This window comes from Calypte anna, chromosome 8 (assembly GCF_003957555.1).
Source record: "Calypte anna isolate BGI_N300 chromosome 8, bCalAnn1_v1.p, whole genome shotgun sequence".
Lineage (NCBI taxonomy): Eukaryota > Metazoa > Chordata > Aves > Apodiformes > Trochilidae > Calypte > Calypte anna.
In genome coordinates, this window is record NC_044254.1 from 1,697,350 (window position 1) to 1,718,049 (window position 20,700).

Here is a 20,700-nt window from a genome sequence, read left to right on the forward strand (position 1 = left end):
CCAACCTCCTTTCAGGGAGTTGGAGAGAGTGATGAGGTCTCCCCTGAGCCTCCTCTTCTCCAGCCTCAACACCCCCAGCTCCCTCAGCCTCTCCTCACAGGGTCTGTGCTCAAGACTCTTGAGGGAAATGAGCCCTGCTTTCATTTTGCTCCCTGGGATGGCACACAATAAACTTGTACAACATGCATTTTGTTCTGGATCAAACCACTGGGATGTCCCACTTCCCAGTTCCCCCAGGAAGTGCAGTAGGTGCTGGGCTTTCCAGCTGGTTCTGGATTAAAAGGGTCAGTGAAAAACAGACCTGGAACTAAGGTTTAACTTCTTTTGCAGGTTTGCCTATGAAAGGTAAGCAGACATTTCAGGTTGGGTTATTCACTTACACTAATACCTGTACTGAAGGCATGACAAACTGAGCAGAGCTTGCTGAGATCAGGCTTCTTGGAAACTTTTCACATAGTGTTGTTCTAATCTGGTTTTTTTTTTAATATCTGTGTGTTTTCTTGTTTTCTAGGAAAAAGAAAAGAAGTATATGCTGCCTTTAGACAACCTGAAAGTACGAGATGTCGAGAAGAGCTTCATGTCTAGCAAACACATCTTTGCTTTGTTTAACACAGAGCAGAGGTAAGAAAGTGCTGATACTTGTGTAAAACTGCACCTACCCAAACACTGTCATACCTGAGAGGCCACTTCTGGTATCTGCACTATGTTGAGTCAACCAAGACCTTGGTTCTCAGGATTTCTCTGCTGCTTTGCTGTTGTAACCATGGGATGAAAGCTGAGTGTTCCCCCAGCCACTCGTGGGGTGAAACTGCTCCATCATTAGTCATCTGCTTCTTCTGGATGGCTGAATAATCATCTCCTGAGCCTATTTTTATTTTGTTTGGCAATCACCTAGGCTTACCAAAACATTCATGACTTCTCTACCTTGTGACCAGATTCAGCTGCTGTAAATCACAGAAGTGTCATTGCTTTTCACTTTCTCCAGTGGAAAATCTTGCCTGGCTGCAATCTTGAGAGTCATTCTGCTGTTTGTTTGGGTTTAAATACTGCTGAATGGAGAACAAATTCGATTCCTCTGCTTCCCTGATTAACTGGAATCTTTGCTCTGTAGAATTTGCCTCATACTTTTCCTTTCAGGCTCCAGCCTCTGATTTTAGTGCTCTGGGTACTCAATGGAATTCTGCTCCTGATCAGGTTATTGTGCACAAAAAAGTCAGGAAAAATGACAACACTTTACAGACATACAAGTCAATTTGATTCTCTTTTTGTACTGAAGAGGAGATTGGAATTGTTTTTCAGTGGAATTGTTTCTCAGCACATAAGTTGTTCCTCTAAGTACTTTTTCAGGGAAAAAAAATAGTGACATTGTAGTGGTAGCATGGATTGATGCCCTTGTTTGCCTCTTCTCTTCTGCTGAGTCCCTTGCATTGCCAAGACTTGTCATCCACTCAGATGTTCAAGGTAATCCTTTCAGAAGCAAGAAATGTCCCTCCCTCTTGCAAATGGAAGTCAAAGCACAAGATTTCTGGGCTGTCAGGTTTCTGCTGGCCCCAGGAACATGAGGATGCTTCGTGAGTCTTGCTCTGAACTGCCCCAGGAAGGCTTTGCCTGCATCTGCTCCTGTCTCAGCTACCATCCATGTGGACATTGTCTGCCAGAGGCACAAGCTATGTCACACACATGCTTGCTGGGAATAAGATTTCAAACACTTCCCTACTTGCATTTCTGGAGCACAGAAAAAAAAGCTTTGAAAAAAACTTTTCATGTTTTTAAAACCATAAATGATCTTCAGAGGCTGGCAGTTCATGTAATTCTGATGAGTTTACCACAGATATGTGTCAGTCAGTAAAGATGACTTTGCCCTGATGGTATCAGCTGCACATATTAAGTTTCTTCCACAAGAAACCTGTTAATTTTAGCTCATTGTTTCTCCTTTGTTTCAGCAGTGGATCTGAATATTTCCAGCATCTTAAATATTAAATCAGTGAGCTGACCAGAGAAGTATTCATTGCCATTGGCAAGTCTGGGGTTTCTTTGGCTGTTATATAGCCAGACACTCACATTTTCACTCCATCTTCCTTCACACTGGACAGCAAAGGCTTCAGGATCAGATGGCTGAAGTGTTTGCCATGTCTGGAATAACCCTGCCCGTGGGGGCTCTGAGGAGACCCCTCAGCATCTGCAAAGTCTCTAAAACCATCCTGCTCTCTGGATGGCCATGTTAAGACATGACAGCATAACTTGGCTTTGGGAGAGGCTCTTTATTCAGCCTTCCAGCTTAAAAGGAGACAGAACTTGGTGCTGAAGAAATATGTATTGAATTAGAATGACACCAGTAATTCCTCTTCTACTACCAAACAGCTGAGCTGTTGTTGTTGTTGTATTTCCTCCCTGCTGCATAAATGGGTCAAACCAAGCTTGGCATCACTTGGTGCTGTATCCTAAATTCAGAGGTTGAGTCAGCAGAAGCAGGGATATTGGGGCTCAGGTGTCTGGGGGCTGTGCTCCCTGGCCCAGATTTGTAGGGAAATGGAGGCAGAGAGTTGGTAAAGAGCTTGAAATAATCAATCTCTTTGTTGTACTTTATTCTAAGCCCTTGATTCCTGGTTTCTGAGGGTGGTGTGTGTGAATGTGGCTTGCTTTTTAAAATTAATGTGAAAATTAGCTTAGTTTCTGGTTGCTTTTTATTTAGGGGTGAGGGGGAGCAGACTGGAGGGGAGGTGGAGAAGGGGGATGGTGTTTGGGGTTTTTTTTTAATTAAAAAAACCTTAGCAATTGAGAGGGAAATCAGCTTTCTCTTTCTGAGTTTGCCCACTGAGGGCTCTGGTTATGGAACCATTTTGCTCTTTAAGAAGTAGATCATTAAAGAACAAAGGCAAAATCATCTGTTCCAGCTTCCACGATAGCATGGAGATTATTCTGTATCTCTTATTTTCCCCCATATTCTGCAGCATTTTTAAAAAACAATAGTAAAAAACTTTCTTAATGTTCAACTGAAGTATTTTAATTTTCAAACAAAATCCCTTAAGGAGAAAAATGTTAATAAGCTGATTCTCCTTTCCCTTCCCAGCCCCTCACTGCATAGGTATTTGCTGTAGCCATATGTTTCTGATCCTGTACATTTCAATAGTTTCCTGGATTATGCACTGCATTTTTTCCATTTATGAAAACCTTTCCAATTCTCAACTCCAGTTACCAGGAAAATACTCATTTCCCTGCATAGAGGGAAAAACCATCTTGAGTTAGCTGGGACCTGGGGATGGAGGCAGAAGGAAACAAGCAGTATCTGTCATTTTGATTTACTGCAGAAGTCAAGAATTCTCTGACAGGAATCAAATGTGAGTTGGTAAATGGAGACTGTGATGATTGATTTCACACTGAAGATAAATTCTCATGAAATGAACAGAATTGTGTGTTTGTGAAAAGGCTGCCTTGTGAAATAATTACATGCTTTTCCTGTTACTTTATAATTAAAATTATAAAGGACACACAGAAAAAAAAAAAGGACAGCTCTTGGTGTGAAATAGATACTGGATTGCTTAAAGGGTGGGGGTTGAGTTTTACTTTTCAGCAAACTAAATTATTTCAAGTTTTTGAGTGGACCCATCTACTTCATTTAGAGAAACTGTAGCAGATCTTTAGAGAGTCCTCTATGTTACTTACAGTAAAATACTACTACTTACTAATACTACAGTAAAATACTACTACTTGCAGTGCTAGATATTTAAGTAAAGTTTATTAGGGTGAGTATTCTTTGACTCCTGGATCATTTTGGGCTGTTTTGCCTTTAAGCAACAGAAGTTGAGCTGTAGGGTCAAGCAGTAAGTGTCTAAAACTAAAGCTGTCAAGAAAACGAGTGCTAATTTGTGCTGAGCATCCTTTTCTCCTCCCCAGTAAGCTGCTGGGAAGTCTGTTAGGCTGGAAAAGAGCTCCAAGATATTAAAAGTATTTAAAAATAATGATATGGTAGGAAAAAAGCTAATGTTTGCAGTATTGCTGGAGAACATAAGGTGAAGGTGTGGAGATGTAGCTGGCAATTGATTTTCAGAGCCAGAGGTAGGAGTAGAGGGGAGAGGGTTTTGTTTTGCTTGTGCTTGCATGCAGTACATTAACCTCTGATGTCTTCACTGATTCAAAAGACTCTTGTGAGAGTTCAAGAACAAACCAAACTAATTTTCCCCATCCCCAAAAGTTTATTACATTGCCAGCACTTCATCTATTCCCCACATATTGTCTATAAAAATCTTTTGCTGATTGATATTTTTTTTTTAGCTAACTACTGTAGGCTGGGACAAGAACTCCAGTACTCTTTAGAATCCAGCAATGGTTCCATCTCTCCCCAGTGAAGATGGAAAAGCTGCCTTGCCCAGCATCCCCAGGACTGGGCAGGGCTCCAAAGGCATTTGACTGCAGGGTCCACATGGCATTTTACTAGATTCTGAGTCATTCTAAAGTAGCCCTTTGCCTTTGCAGTTGTGTAGTTGCACTTTTCTCTGATTTATTGGTCAATAAATTGTAATACTTTATTACAATGCCATCTAAATGGTTTTTATGTGAAGGATAAATGATGAGTCAAAACTCTCTTCTTTGCTACAAGCAGAGAAGCTTCTTCCTTTCCTCCTTCTCCCAGTCTGGAGAGATTCTTCCTCTTTTGTGGAAGAAGAGATTCCACAAGGTAAAGATGTTTAGGGTTGTAAAATGGTAGTAGGCTGAAGTATTTGTTGAGTTGCTGAGTTTTCAGGCCTTTCCTATCAATCCTGGGAGCAGCAACTCTACAAGAGGAAGAGTTCAGTAGTTTTTATTATGCAGGAAGCTCCATCCCACTTCAGACTCAATTCCCTTCATGGAGCCAGACCCAGGGTGTGAAGTCTCCCTTCCTTGCAGAGCAGGATCCCACCAGCTCTCCCTGGCTTTTACTTGCCTGCCCATCCAGGATCCAGATGGAAGTGACTGATGGGTGTTGCTTTCCTCAGCCCTGGGGTTCTGTAGGATGGGAGGATGTGAGTTAAAAAGCACAGAGCTGTTCTGTTTGCCTTCCCAAGTATAGATTATTAAGACCTAAATATTCCTTAGTATTCATGGAGCATAGTGAGAGAACCTCTCATCCCCAGAGCTGACTGGGACAGACTTGTAGGAACAGCCCCTTAATCTGAGGAAAAGGTTAGTGTGAAGAGGAGAGGAATCAAAGGGAAGTTTTGAGGGCACACAATAAGACCTGCCAGAGGAGAAAGATGAGTTGCTAGCTCCTGAGTACACCCTGACTGTCAGGAATCATCCTGCACAAGAACTGGTGTCTGGAAGGAGCCAGGAAAGCCCACGGGGTGTACTATAAAGGTATTTATTTGGGGTGCACATTGTTGGCTGAGCCTTGCTTTAGAAGGGGATGAAGCACATGGCTTCTCACTGCTGTAAGGACTGAACTGCTTATGGACAGCAACTGGTTAACTGCTCCTTGCCATATATAAGGGAAATTGGGCAAGAGCCAAAGTAAAGGGAACTAGTGAAAGGAGAGCGGGTCAGAGGAGGTGTTGGATTGGAGCCAGGCTGGAGGAGAAAGCCTGAGATGAGATGTGTGTTTAGTTACTGATTTGGAATTACTCAGAAAGCAAAGCCCCAGGAAGAGCTGGGCTGTGAGCTATTCAGAGCCCTCTCTGTTAGAAATGAAAGAATGAGAATCTATTTAATTAAAAAACCCCACAAATTTAATCCAGAAAAAAAGCTGCTGCTGTTTGCAAACAAACTGCTAAAACTCTGGTGAGTACAATGTTTAAAAAGAGGAAAAATCTACAAACCCAAGGAATAACCAGCCCTTATCCTAATGCCCATCCCATTTAGAAAAATATGAAGAAAAAAGGTTGGGTTTTTTTCCTGGGCCATAATGTGGTGGATAGGCAGTACAGATATTGAGATTTAAACTTGGGATTGCCCAGCCAAAAGGAGCTTTCAGAGAAAGGAAACAACAGCTCCAAACCTTAAGTGTGATGGTTCCACTGTGCTTGAAGAAAATGGAGTGATTGTGTGGGTCTGAAATGTCAGTCACACCCACCCTGTGACCAGCAAGTAGGTGAGGACTTGGGAGTAACTGTTTCTGTGCTGATATCCTGAGCAATTCTATAAAGTGGAAGAGAAAACAAAGGAGAAAATCTGAATTGTTTTCAAGAAGGTTTTTTTACAGCTTTCCATGAGATGCCAGTGGATTTCTAATGAGTAAAGCATGTTAATGTGTTTTGTAAGCTTCCACTAGAAACAGAAAAAGGACACCCAAGTTATTTTGACCTTTTTTTATTTTCCCTTTCAAAAAGTTCCTGTGCCTTGACAGCTTTTCTGGAAGAAAGGCAAAGGAAGTCTAGGAGAAAAAGAAATGGAGCTGGGAGGCAAGCAGCCATGTACCTGCCCTACTGTAAGCTTCCTGGGATTCTGGCTCAGTGTGTGTGTGCTCTTCAGATCCTCACTGCTGCTGAAAGTTGTGTCTGTTGAGGGGAAGAATTAGCTACACCAAAATGGTGAAAGTCCCAGATCCTACAGAATGAGGGACCTTGGAGAGCTGGAGCCATCAGTGTCCCCAGAGCTTGGGACAGAGACAGGGGTGCAGAGTGCCAGCTCCCAAAGCACTTGGCTAAAATCTCTTCTGCTAAGCTACACTTGATGTAACAAGTCACAAAATGCCAGAAGGCTTAATATATAACATGACAGTCCTGAAAAAATGTTTTCATAAGCTGGTGTCATGTTGTTTTGCTCTTGCAAGTAAGTATTTTTGAACCTTTTCTCTGTGATTATGATTTTATTGTTCTTTTTAGTTGTCTTTTCTTTAGAGTAGCCTTTCACCAGTTTGGCTTCCTATTTCTGCAAAGTTCCAGGGCTTGGTTAGCTTAGCCAAAAAACTTATCTCAAGAAAAATTTATCCTAACAATAAATGAAAGCAAATTCTTTTCTCTGGCCATTTCCTTTTGCCTCTCTTTTTATTTTTATTGAGGTCTTCGTTTTGAGCAGTAGATGCTGACTTGGAGTCCCACAGCACTGCAAACTGAATAAAAATCAAGTGTTTTGTCATCGTTTTAAGATACCAGCATCTGAGGAGGTCATCCAGGCTGTTACTTGCCTTCAGGCAGCATTCAGGAGAGAAAAACTTCATTTTAATTTCTAATAAATTAGAATATCCTTAGTGCTTTCAGTCATTCATATTGGCAGTGGCTTTGCCTAAACTGTGGGACCTGACTCTTCAGTGTCTTGGTACCTTTTTGGGATGGTTTCTCTGGGAAGGAAGCTGCTTCTGATGGTGCTTCTTTTGATGATGCTTCTGATCAGCAGCACTGATGCTCCAGTGGAAGGAAATCTGACCATGTCCTTTAGTCTTTGCAGTTTTGAATACAAACAATAGAAATACTGATGTCCCTTCCTCTTCAGAGGTGGGAAGAACTCTTCAATTACAATTTTTCTACCTGCTTTTTGTCTTTTTCCTAAAACTGCCTCTAAAAAGCTGCCTGGTGCCATCGTTGCTAAGAGAGAAGCACTTCTGTGAGTGGGAATTCCATCAGGGTTGTTGTATTCCAGCAGTGTGGTGGTGATGGAAGTCCCACCAGGCCCTGAATGCTAAAGAAATTTGTCTGGGCAGTGCTAATAATGCCTTTCTCTCCTGGTTCTGTAGTGTGTTCAAATGGATCTTCTCAAAATCCAGGCTAAAAATCCCCTCTGTAGTTGCACGAGGAAGAAGCCAAAGAGCCCCTTGTCATTCCTGTCTTTGGGAATGAAGTTATCAGCCCCCTTCTCCATAGCTTGCTGAGGAAAGGAAACAGCCTGGTTGTGATGGGAGATGGATTTGGGGGCAGCTGTTAAGATCTTGCAAAATGGGATTTCACAACCTTTGTCACTAAGCTTGTGGCCTTTCCTAAAAAGCTTGCTGGCTGACAAGTTTACAGCAAGCTGGGCTGTGCAGAGGATTTGCAAATGAATGGCTAAACCATAAGGGGAAAAATCTGTTCTCTTTATTGGAGAATTCACAAGTGCCACCTTCCTGCAGACTGGGAATTGTTCCTCCTTTCTCTTTTCTTCCCTTCAGTGATTCCTTACATTTATCTAATGACACAAATTACCTGCAAGAGACCTTAACCACATCCCATATGATGGCAAACATCAGAGCTTTGGTTGGTTTGTTTCAGATACCTGACTGTTACTGTTGTTTGTTTTTTTTCTTTCCCCTCTTTCTGATGATGTCTAAAAGCTGAACCAACTTTTATCATTTTATCATGCACTGAAAGGGCTTAAGTGGGAAAAAATTGCATCCTTAATTCTCTGGATATTTGTTGGTTACAGAGCTGTCAGTCCCAAGACCTGCATTTTGTTGGTGTCTCTTAGTGGTTTTCCTCTGCAGCACAACTCCTTTTTTTCCTTACAGGGCTCCATTTTGGCAAAAGCTGGAAAATCAATTTAAAGAAGCTTCACATTATTTTATTATTATTTCCAGAGCTGTGCTCTGGAATCTTAGGATATTTCCAAATACTCCATGTAGCTACTAACCAAATACCTGTCCCATAAACTCTGTTGTCCAAACCAGTTACCCAGTCATTTCTCATCCCCCAAATTTTTTAATTTAAATCTCTGTGTGCATGATACTGAGTAGTAAAATGCTCCTTTTACAACCTGGTGCTCTTTGTTCCAGGAACGTTTACAAGGATTACAGGTTCCTTGAGCTTGCCTGTGACTCCCAAGAGGAAGTGGATAGCTGGAAGGCATCTCTGCTACGAGCTGGGGTCTACCCTGATAAATCCTCTGTAAGTTCCACAGCTCACTTATTTTCCAGTAGCTTCTCTTCTTGAGACAGAAAAAAAATCCAGTTGTGTTATCTGGGAAACCAGTGGGTGTATGTATCAGAAAGCCTTTTTGTTGGACTCTTCTGGGGTAATTTTGAAACTAATGATAAGGAAATATTTTAAGATCAATTTGGGCATCAAAGCTCAGTATTTACAAAGAATCCTCCAAAGTAAATCCCAACTAAATCTGAAATGTTCTCCGTTGGATCCGTGTGGTAAAAGTGTTCAGAAATGTGGAGTTTCCTGAGTTGGATTGTTTCTGGTAATGTCATCTAAGATGTGCTTTGAAGAGTTTATGCCCTCAAACTCTGTATTGCAGAACTGGCAGAAGCATTTCTGACAACTGTGTATTTATTTTACTGACTCACTGCATGGTTTTTGTGTATGAAACACATGCTAAACCTTTCCAAAGGGACTTTTACTCAGCTAAGCTTCATGTGAAGCAAACTGAACAGGGTACTTGAAAAAAGCCTCAGTAAATAGATAGGTAAAATCCTGTAAATAAATACAGAATACAGGAAAAAAAAGAAAAAGTTGGGAAGCAGAATATACCTGGCTACCATTTCAAATATTTTGGTATCTTTGTTATTTTGCTATTTCATGTTGAGTGAAGGCTTGCAGAGATACATCCAGAAAGGAGGCTGACTTCAGGAAATACACCTTAGAGCTTTGGAAGGTTTCTCTAATGCATGGTACACCTTTTTCTCAGTACATCTGCTGTTTCACTAGATTCCTCCAGTGGAAGAGCTCTTCTGAGAAATGATCCTTTGATTTGGATGGGATTGGTTCTTCCTGCTTGTTTTCCATGGCAAGGCCATGTCCCTAAATCCAGGCTCTTGTGCTATCCTCTGTTATTTACCTCTTTCTCTTCCTTGTGCTTCCCCTGTACTTGTGATGCCTGCAGGGCTCCCAGTATAAACCTGCCAAGCTCCATCTCCTCTGGCACACAAACAACCCTCAGCTTCCTCTCTTCATCCTGAGTTTCAAGGCTACCATCAAAAGATAAATCAGACTCCTTGACCTTCTGGAGTCTCCAGTTATCAGAGGAATAAACAGCCACAGTGGTGATTAGTTTTTAGGATAGGTCAGAATTTAGCAGGAGATGCACCAGGTATCTGAGAGCTTCTTTAAAAACAGTTTTGATGACTCTTCTGTATGTTGCCTGTCCCTGGTAGCTCAGTTCTTACCTAATACCATCAGAAGGAATTTCCAATTATTAGTTTCAAGAGGTTACTTAATTAATTACTTACTAGGATCCAAATAGTGCATGGTTTTGTTCTCTTGCTCAGGTTTTAATAATGATGTCAAAAGAGCATCTTGCTGCCTCTGGTTTAATCCTGCATTCTGTGATGTGTTCATTGCATCCATAGATTTGGTACTTTATTGCTGAACAAGACAGACTGGTTGGATTTCTAAACTGCTCCTCTGTATCTCCCTTCCCCCTAAAATATTTTGTATTTGGCATATGTTTACAAAAATCTCTTCTTTTTGTTTGAAGTTAGTCTGTCAGAGGAGCCTGAGACACAAGATGAGACACTTCCTTGAAAGACTGAAGCAGAGGGTGGTCAGAATTCAGTTCTCCTTTGATCTGCAGTTACCCTTACAGTACAAAAAGAGTGAATATTATTTTCCCCAGACCCTTGAAATTCACTCACCACTCTCTCAAGCTATTCAGGAAAGATGCTTGATACTCCTCTAGTCTTGCAAAGCACTTTTTCCCTACATTACTAGAGGTCCAAAGGTGAACTGCAAGCTTGCTGCTAAAGGTTTGAACTTTGCAGGGAAAAAGCTCCAAGGCCCAGGTTACCTCAGAAGCTCTGGTGAGACATAAACAAAAATCAGCAGCATTTCATTATCATCCTCTGCATACTCCTCAGTTTCTCACTTCCCTCTGCCAATGTCAAACAGTTTTGGAGGCAACTCCACTGCTCCTTTATTCTCTTAGACCATATTTTTATGTAAGAGACTGCCAGGAAATGACAGCAACTTCAATTTGCTTCAGAGCTTCCCACAGCTTTGCCATCCCAGAGCTAAGAAGGAGAAGGGATCCTCTGCCCCTTCCCCACTGCCCTTCTTGCTCTTCCATGTGTGAGTCCCAGCTGTTGACTCTGAGTATTCAGGGCTTTGGCACCAGAGGCAGAAAAATTGCTGCTCAGAAATGAGAAATGGACTCAGAGTGCTGGAGTAAAGAGAGTAAAGCTGGAGTATTGCTGTGGTGCTGCTTTCTGTAGCTGGCAGAGCAGGGTGTTCAGCCTGGGATGTGGAAGCCAAGCTGTGTCCTTGCCTCAACACTGCTGCTCATGGACAAAGGTGCTGGTGTAAAACCCAATGCAGATGCTCCTTGCTGGGTTGCTCCTGTTGTAGTGGCAGGAAAAGTAGAAATTTGTCACAAAGAGATTTGTCCTGAATTCTCACCAGGGGCAGCTCTCTCAACTGAGAATATCCATTTGTTGGGATCTTAGTGCTACTTTAAACTGTGATTACAGTGGTAATGGGGCTCAGCTCTTCCTGCCATGAATAAGAAATCTCTGTTACTAACTTAATCCTAGAAGTTAAAGCCATTTTTCCTGATCTTTGGTGCTTTTTTGTCTCAGCAATTCTCCTCAATACTTTACAAACGAAAGGCCAGAGCTCACCCCATCCCTCCACTTCCAAGCTTCATTTTCCCTGATTCTCTGGCTCTCAGCACATGGAGCTCCAGAGTCCTGTTCATATATTCACTCTTGGTGATGTCTCTTTAAACACCCCTCAGTGCTGATTCTCTGGCTCTCAGCACATGGAGCTCCAGAGTCCTGTTCATATATTCACTCTTGGTGATGTCTCTTTAAACACCCCTCAGTGCTGATTCTCTGGCTCTCAGCACATGGAGCTCCAGAGTCCTGTTCATATATTCACTCTTGGTGATGTCTCTTTAAACACCCCTCAGTGCTGCTCTCTGAGCCCCCAAATTCTTTTGCACTTTGCCAAGTCACCTCCTTCCCCCAGGAGGTTTGGTCCTGTCAGTCCATGGGCTCTGACAGCCACCCAGCTAGCCATGAATCAGTGTTTTTATTTTTCCAACCCATATGCAAGTCAGCTTGCTTGATAGAAATCACACTGTGGCCAATTCCCTTTGAAATGAGATCTCCATCTGCCAGCTGACTTTACTGCTGCCTTCCTCCACTGATGCATCCAAACCCCTCCTTTTTTTTCTTTCAGAAATGACTACAACTTTGTGACTAACCTTCCAGACTGTATTTCTCAACTGGAGGCTGCTGTTTACTTTGGCTGACTTCCCACTGTATATTACACACTCTTCGTGCCAGCTCATGGCAAAACTCACAATTAAAAAAAAAAAAATAAATAGTAGCACAGATGTTTGTTGTCACTTGCTCTCCCTGCTTTACCTTGCTAGCACCACCCATTCCTTTACCCCTCTCCCCAAATGCCATCTCTCCCTTTTTATTGTGAATCAGAAAGTTCAGGATTTGCTTTTTTTTAAAAAAAAATCATGAATATTTCCACTTGTTGGGAGTGGCTGTCGTGCAAGGCTTCAGACATCTTCAGGAGGTTGCTTTGCCTCCTGGAAGTTCACATGAAAATCCCTCTGGCTTCCAGCCCATCCCTAGATCATTTCAGGCCTCATTTTGCTTTCCCTGTCCACCAAATCCCAAGGACCTGGTCCTGATTTATACTGCAGAAAGCAAAAGTGGAATCAGAATGTTTGTGTCAGGAGGAAACGTTGGAAAACAGAGCAACCTTACAGCTTCCCCCAACATTTCCAGTCCTTTGCACATGCCCTGTGCTCCCCTGGCTGCTGCCTCACCATGGAGTCAGTGACTGTTCTTGAGTCAGTTCCTCACTTGGTTTGAGCTCTTGCCAGAACTGTATGAGTTAGACTGCATGCATGTAAAATAAATGGCTAATATTTCTTTTTTTTTTTTCTTTTTCTTTCCCTCCTTGCTGCATCCTGCAAAGGGGAACAACAGAGTAAGTTGGCCTTTCACAAAATGCTTTTGTGTGTTGTCTCAAGGATTTTATCAGGGGGAAAAAAAAAGGTTTTTTTTAATTTTAGTTCACAAAAAGTGTCTTCTAGAAAGCTCTTACCAGCTCTTTGTTTTAATTTTGGGGAAGGAGATGCAATAAGTGTTACTAGAGTGTTGGTTTTTAAGGCATTTCAGTAAGAATGCTGCTATAAAAGAGTTTTGGGACCAAAGCTTCTGAAGGTGTAGTAATAAAGCCCTTCTGAGGAAAGGTTACTACAGTCTCATGAAACTCATTACAGCTGGATTTTTTGACCATACATCAAAGCCTTGTATTAATGGGTCGTTATAAAAACCCAGCACTAAAGTCTTAAATAACAGATTTGCTGGGGTTGTTGGCTGAGCTGAACTAGATCAGTGTGCTGGCTTTGAAGGTGCCTTAAAATGGATGGAGGAGGGTGGGGTCAACATTTGACTTGGCTTCTAGACCCTTGATGTGTTCCAGCTGGACAGCAGCAGAAGGGTGTGGGGTGTGGAGAAGGAGAACTGAAATATTCATGGTAGATTTTTTTTTCTTTTAAGCAGCACATAAAAAGACACATTTGCTGATCTCGAGCTGATAAACTAATCATGAAACTTCCCAGGGTTAGATCTTTTTACAGCCATTTTTTACTGAGTTTAGGAATGGAAAGGGCACATCTCACACTTTGGAAGAGGATGCAGAGAGAGTTTGTCATACTGTGGAAAGAAGTTACACAGCTTTTGTGCCTTTCCCCTTCCCCCCTCCCTCTTTTGGTGTATTAACCCTTAGGAAGGTGGATCTGGAGCATCAGAAGATGCTTCATGGCAAATGTTGAAAGCAGCCTCTGAACTACTGCCTGTAGCATCTCACTGTAAGCTTGAAGCATTTCTGAGGAGGTTGGGAAAGACCCAGATGCATTTTAAATGCTCTGAAGGTGAAGGGATTTTGTCTGCTTTTAATTTTTCTATTTTTAACCAGTTTTTGACCACTTACATCTCCAGAGTAGCTGGGCTCAGAAGCACCAAAACCTTTGTTGGCCTGCCTGATGGTTTCTCAAAGCTTTTTATGCTGCAAAGCTGCAAAATCCTCCCTTCCTCTCCTGGTACAGATTTCTGGTAAGGTTTTCCTGGGTACCTCCCAGAAACCTGGCAGTCAGATCATGCCATATGCAAGGATCTGGCTGCTTTGGTACCTCTGCCTTTAGCTTTGCACTCTTAAGATTTACAAAAGTAAAAATAAACATTGGAGTAATGAGTTCCTAAGAAAAAAAGGGGAGAAGGGAAGTGAAGAGGCTTTATGCTAGGCAGCTGACTACTAATCACTTTTATTTTTCCTTTTTGTTGTCACACCATCATTAACGTGAGATTTCTCACATGGTTAAAGATAAATATAGCTTCAAAAGCTTTGTTGAATAAAATCTGCCCCAGGATTATGTGGAATGAGGTAATGGAGAAGCACCTCATTGAACAAGCACATGTTGGCAAGCCCCATCTTACTAATATTAAAAGTGAAGTCCACATGGCAGCCCTGCTCAGGGGCTGTGCAGAGCACTGGGGCTCCAGGCCAAGTGCAGGAGGGACAGGAGCTGTTTATCTTCATCAGCTTCATTAAAAAAATGACAAAAAAATCCCCTCAAAACATCCCTCCCAACATCCCTCTTTCAAAACAGCAGCAGGGCAATCTCATCAAGTCCAGTTTCAATAAATATCTGGGCTAAAAGATTAGATGCTGTGGCCTCAAGAAATTTTGATTCCAAATTTCTGGGCACTTGAGCAGTAAAATAACGACAGAAAAACCCAAAGTGCCACTTTTTAATATAAAAAAATCACTTTCCTTTGTCATCCTTAAAAAAAAATCTGTTTATTTGATTGATCAAACACTTTAATACTGATCTCAGACTTGAGAAAACTCAACTTGGAGATTAAAAATCTGATAAAATGTCTTTTTACAGATGAAGTGACTATAAAGTTCTTATCTTCTGATTATTTTGCACCACTGTGCTTGCTGATAGCCTTCACAAAACACACAGAACCAGTGTGTATATCCTGTGTTCATTCATCTCAGTGGAGCTGTCAGATGGCAGGTACCACACTGCTCATGAAAGTTCACTGAACATCAAATCAGAATATATAATCAGTGAATATATCATCAGTGATTATAGAAAATCACTGAATATAAAATAAAATTTTATTTTATTTATATAAAATAAAATTTTTTTTATTTATAAAATAAAATATTTATCAGTGAATTTGAATTTTCTCTTGGGGAAACCCAGAATTGAAAGGAGAAGGAAAATACTCTCCCTGCCAGGTGAGTTTGCATGATGTTATTCCTTAAAATACTCATTGTGGATGAGAGGAGCTCTCTGCTCATCCAGTTCTTGTTTGACTATGGATGTGGAAGTTTAGATTCCATGCCAGAAGCCAGTTGTATCTTTGCTTTGAAATCAGGGTTTCAAATTCAGCCCTGATTCTGAAAGGCTTCAAGTACCTCCCAGATCCAAACTCTGCCAATCCCTGGTTGTAGGGATGCTCCAGGAGTGTCCCAGCCAGATTCAAACTGAAAGTGGATCTGTGCTGGGATTGATGAAGTTTGAGTTAAGTTCCTAAACCAGAAAGAGTGTTGAAAGCCAGGTGGGATGGGGTTGGAGCACCCTGGGCTGTGGGAGGTGTCCCTGCCCATGCAGGGGGTTGGGAATGGATGAGCTTTAAGGTCCCTCCCAACCCAACCCAGTCTGTGATTTATTTGGGTTTGTTGCAGAGTAATAAGTAGAAAAGCAAACCCTGTACACGTGTCTGAGAGTTAAATGGTGTGCAAAGTGTCAGCTGTGCATTTACTGTGTTTTATTATTATTATTATTATTATTAATCTAATATATTTAAGAAAAGGAAGGCATTGAATTCTAGGAAAAGAGGGATCCACTTCAGTTCTAACTAAAGTTGGCTTTGGACCAACTAGGTTTAAAAATAACTTTCAAATTAAAGAAGTGCTAATTTTTTTTTTTCTTTCCCAGTGGAAAAATGCCCTGATTTTATAGCCAGTATCTCAGTCATTGCTTTGAACAGATAATTGAATTTTACAATGAAGTCCTGGCCAAGGAGCAGACCCAGAGAGTGAGGGTGCAGCTGCACACAGGGGTCAGAACAAGTCCCAAACAGAGGTTGGAAATACAAAGGCAATCTGATTTTCAGTGCCTTTCTTGCTGCCTCAGTGTTTCAGGGATGTGAAAATGTATTTTAGTTAAAAACAATCCTCTTGTTCTCCTAAATATTTCCTCTTCAAACCAAAGGTAGATACAAGCTTGTTCCCTGAGGGACAGAGCAGCCCTGGCTTAAATAAAAAGGTGAAATAATTGCTGGCAGGAGAGAGTTAAAAAATGTCCAGGGAAAAAGAAATTCCTACTATTGCATCAGCTGCACTGCCTGGAACAAGATGCAGGCTGAGGGACCCCGTGATCCCAAACCCAGTCCCCACAGAGCTGGTACCTGCCTGGCAGGGCTTGGGCTTCAGTGGCTGTCACAGGATTTTCCATCTCTGCTCTGAAATGGCTCTTGCTGGCACGAAGCAAACTCCAGGAAACTGAGCAATGAGGAACCAGTTTTTAATGTCTGTCATGTAGTCGTGATGGGCTCTTTCCTGTGCTTTTGGCAAAGCCTCTGCACCTCCAAAATCTTTTTCAATTCTTCATTTTATGGCCCAGCTCATTTTTGCACCACTCCCACTCTCTTAAAGGATTTCCTTGAAGTTTCAGGGAGGTGAAAACTCTCTGGTTGTGAAGTTCCTGATCATGGCACAGGACATCAAGTCAGAGGAAGGTTCCCAACCTCTTAGGATGCTCCTCCAGCCCTGCTCACTGAGTGCTGGAGGAGAGCAAGGTGCTTCTGGAAGGTTCTGCATCACCCTCTGGACACAAAGGTCCTTTGGACTCCAGGCTGGTACCTTTTGGGTCTCTGATCATCCCCTCTTTGGTGCAAGAGGATGGGGTCACCCAGGAGGGGACTGTGCAGAAGAGGAAAGACATCAGTGTAACAAGGCTTTGGGACAAGCCTAAAATACCTTCCATGTCATCACTCCAAGTCAGTAATTGCACAAAACCATTCTCCAGAGTAGTAAATTGGGAGCAAATAGAAATTTGAAAGATTTTTTTTCTGTCTGCCAAAAAATGTCACCAGGCTTGTCCTTCCATAGCATTTACAGTGTCACAGGAAATGTGCTCATTGGATGGGAGGGTGGAGGGCAGCTGGGGGATGGCCAGACACAGCTTTTTTTCTCATTTCCAAGAGAAAACAAAATGACCAGGAGAAAATGAATGCTGTTTGCTCTGACTCTGTTTTGGACAAAAGCTGTGTGATGGCCTGGCTGAGACATCCTGCATTTCTTTAACCTTTCTCTGCATCTTTTCTTGGGGACATTTCTAAGTTCCCATTTGCAGAGTTGGATTCAAGTCCCAAATTCTAGAAAATCTTTTATTCTGGAGCTCTCCACTCATGTAACTCTCATGTCATGTTGTCACTTCTCAGCTCCTGTCCCACCTGCTGCCCAGATCCATTGTCACCTTTGCTTGTCTGATGTGTCCCCTGTCCTTGTCTCTGTTGTATGGGGTGACATTTGATGTATTGAGTCCATCAGTTTGGGAGAACTGGGGAAGAGCTGGTTATGGGCATTTTGTGGTGTTTGATCAGTGCAGTTCTTTGGTGACTTCCATACCCTTGTTCTTCAATCCCTTCTTCCAGTATTCCTGTGTTTCCTTCACGTTTGCTCATTATAATCAGGTACATTTTTTAATTCAAAGAGAGAATTCCATGTAATTCAGTTCTTTGGTGACTTCCATACCCTTGTTCTTCAATCCCTTCTTCCAGTATTCCTGTGTTTCCTTCACGTTTGCTCATTATAATCAAGTATTTTTTTTTAATTCAGAGAGAATTCTGTGTAATTCAGTGTGCTGAGCTCCAATAATGTGTTAAATTCTTTGGGTAGGCATAAGCTCTGGTGGGTCAAGGCAAAGTTACCATGACACAGGGTGTCAGGCCCATATCAAACCCTTTAAATAGGAAATACTCAACCTTTCCAGGCACACTTGTTGCAGGGGAATATCTTGACCTTGTTCAAAAGCTGTGGTTTCTGTACTGGTGGGAGCAAACCTAAGGGCATTTAGGGAAATCAGTTAAAGAAACTAATCCCCAGCATGGAAGATGAGGAAAATCAGTCTTGTGCAATGTAATTTGGCATCCAGTTGTGGTGTGGTGGTTTCAAACTGCTTGGTTTGCAGACCTAGATGTTTCCCAGTGGGAGCAGGAACCTCCAGGTAATTAAAAGAAGCCTTTCCAGTCCCAGCCCAGTTGTCCCTTGCTGGCTTCTGCAGACACTGTGCAGAAATAGTCTGTAGCTGCTCAGGACCAGGGTCTGGAAACAACTGTTCCATAATTCTAAATTAGATTTAGTAAAGGTTATCAGGCTGATTCAGATAACAGATTCTCAGAAGCACCATGAGGGAGGGTTTTGCTTTGCTGTGAGGGCAGTGACCAAAATGACAGCACCTGCTCTGTTCCTCACTTTTGCAGCTCAGACACCTCAACTTCTCTTTGATGTCACCTGAGATGTGGCTGCAAACATCCAAGAGACTGAAATTCTCATGCCAGGGCACAGCTCCTTTTTATTCCTCAGCTGAGGGCTTTGTTGTTTAAAAGCATCAACTCTTTATCTGTGCACTTTAGGTATAAATTCTGCTGGAAATACCTCTTAACCTGATCAGTGAAGGCTTAGAAATGATAAAATTGCCACCAACCTGGGGCCTGGGAGGGCTGAAAGACAGACATGGTGATGTCCATGGCACTGACTTCCAAACTTCACCTGGTGTGAGTCCTGTCCTCACTGGTGTACGTTTTTAGGGGACTGTAGATGTATTTTTTCCATGCTTTCTGTAGTCTGGTGAGTGTTCTGCTCAAGTGAAGTTCTCCTTTCCTAGAACCAGTCCTGGCACTGTCTGATTGGGTCGGGGATTTCTGCCTCATGTTGTTATTTTTTATTTCATTCCATCTTATTTGTAGGGTTTCTTTTGTAACCCCAGCATGATGCCCTCAGCAGCTGGTTTTAATACTCTGACCAGATACTGTTTGTCTGGAAGCTGCAGTTGTGGACCAAGACCCCATTGTACAAACTTGGAGTCAAACCATGGTTCTTTGCAGTCAAAGAAGGATGTGGGAGGAATGATGGATAATTACAGAGCAGTCCTGTCTGTGTTTTTTGTTAAAAGCCTTGTCCTAGCCCTTGAGTGCCTTCAGAAAGAGGGGCTGGAGGGAAGCTACCTGTTTGTCACTGCTCTGGTTAGCAAAGGACATTCTGTAAAGAAGGAGCCTGGTGGCTTTCACAGGAGCTCTCTCTTCAAGCCTGTGAATGCAGCTTTAGGAGAGGTTTGGAGCAGATTTGGCAAGATGTCTTCAGCTTTTGTTCTTTAAAAAGACAAACATTTTTGGAGTATGTAAAAAATTCTTTATCTTTGAAGAGCAAGTGGTGATTACTCCTCCTGTTCTGCTTATTTACCAGACCCTCCAAGTTTGCAATAAAAGCTGACAGCTCATTTGAGTCTCCCTCCTTACCTGCTAGAAGCATCTCAGCTGAAAGGAAGGTTGGAAATTTGTTCAAGTGGTTTTGTTGGGTCAGTTGTCCAAGTGGTTTTGTTGGGTCAATTATTCAAGTGATTTAAAATCAGTAATCCCTATGAAGCAGCCTAGGTGTAAGCATACATATGAAGTTTTCCATCCTTTTGTTGGTTTCATGGATAAGGAATAAATTAATTTTGGAAAATTATTGTTTCAAAGGATTTTACCTGAGACAGAATACACGTATGGGGGTGGGGTTCAAGAACTCCAGTGTCTTCACTCAGGTATGGGTTTCCTTCAGTGTATACAAGTAGCAGTGTTTTCCCATCAAAATTCTGTTGGGATTCCACTAGGAAATGCCATGAACTTCTAGAGACCTGTGTCTAGAGTCATTATGATTATTCCTTCTAAGTCTGGACCTCTTGACTCTAAACCACTTCACTTTCCTTTGCAGGAGGGAGCACAAGCTCAGGTGTCCTGAGTTCCCTGGTCCTGTTCCAGCACTCCTCAGTGTGTCCTGTTCCTCTTGTGCCTTTCTCTGTTTCCAGGCCATCATTGCTGCCCCTGCTCTTCCTACTCCAATGTTCCCTTGTGGGTCTTGGCATGGTTTCCTTGACTTCAAAGATGCTCCTTCTTTAAAGCAATTACTTTTATCTTGCAGCTGCACTTGTTCTGTGCAAATCTCTTGCTTCTTCAGCATTGGTGACCTTCAGGCTGCTCTTTCAGAGCTTTGTATAAAACATTTCATCATCTATAGCAGAGCATTAAGTATCTCCCAGAGTTTACATCTAGTCAGAAATACCTGGAAGATTTCACCAATGCCCAGTTTCATCCAAATTCAACCCCCAAGTGACAATGGAAAATTCCAGCTCAGATCTCAGTGATGCTACCTCTTGTGTTGCTGAGCATTTTGGGGAAAACACTGCTTCACTATGGTAACTCCCCAATCCCTTGGGAATCACTTTTCAGTGCTTCCAACCTTCAGGTTTTTTTCCTTGACAAGTTCCTGGCTAGATCCTGGAAAATTTCTGGAATCTGCTGGGGATCCACATCAGCTGAAAAGATGGGGAGCAGTGCAAAGTAAACCACTGTGAAAAGAGAGAACTTTGGGCAAATTAAAACATCCTCATTCAGACTTAACTGCTACAAACTAATTAGAGAGCCAGTTAAATTTACTAGGAAGTTGCTACCAAGTTTCCACTCTCTCCTCCTGCTATCTGCAAAAACTGAGCAGCATACATTCTGTGGGTCAGTTCTGCTTAACAGAGAATTCTTTTGTTAGGTTCCTACCTGGAGTCTCCAACAGAAGA

General features: G+C 42.1%; 1 protein-coding gene across 1 annotated transcript in view; it reads left to right on the top strand.

The window, feature by feature from the left end:
• Positions 1-20,700, top strand: part of DNM3 (dynamin 3) — a 146,442-nt gene that overhangs the window by 81,594 nt on the left and 44,148 nt on the right. The window contains exons 16-17 of the mRNA XM_030455535.1: positions 512-621; positions 8,657-8,768. Of these exons, the coding sequence (XP_030311395.1) occupies positions 512-621; positions 8,657-8,768 (222 nt within the window). The remainder of the gene's footprint in view (positions 1-511; positions 622-8,656; positions 8,769-20,700) is intronic.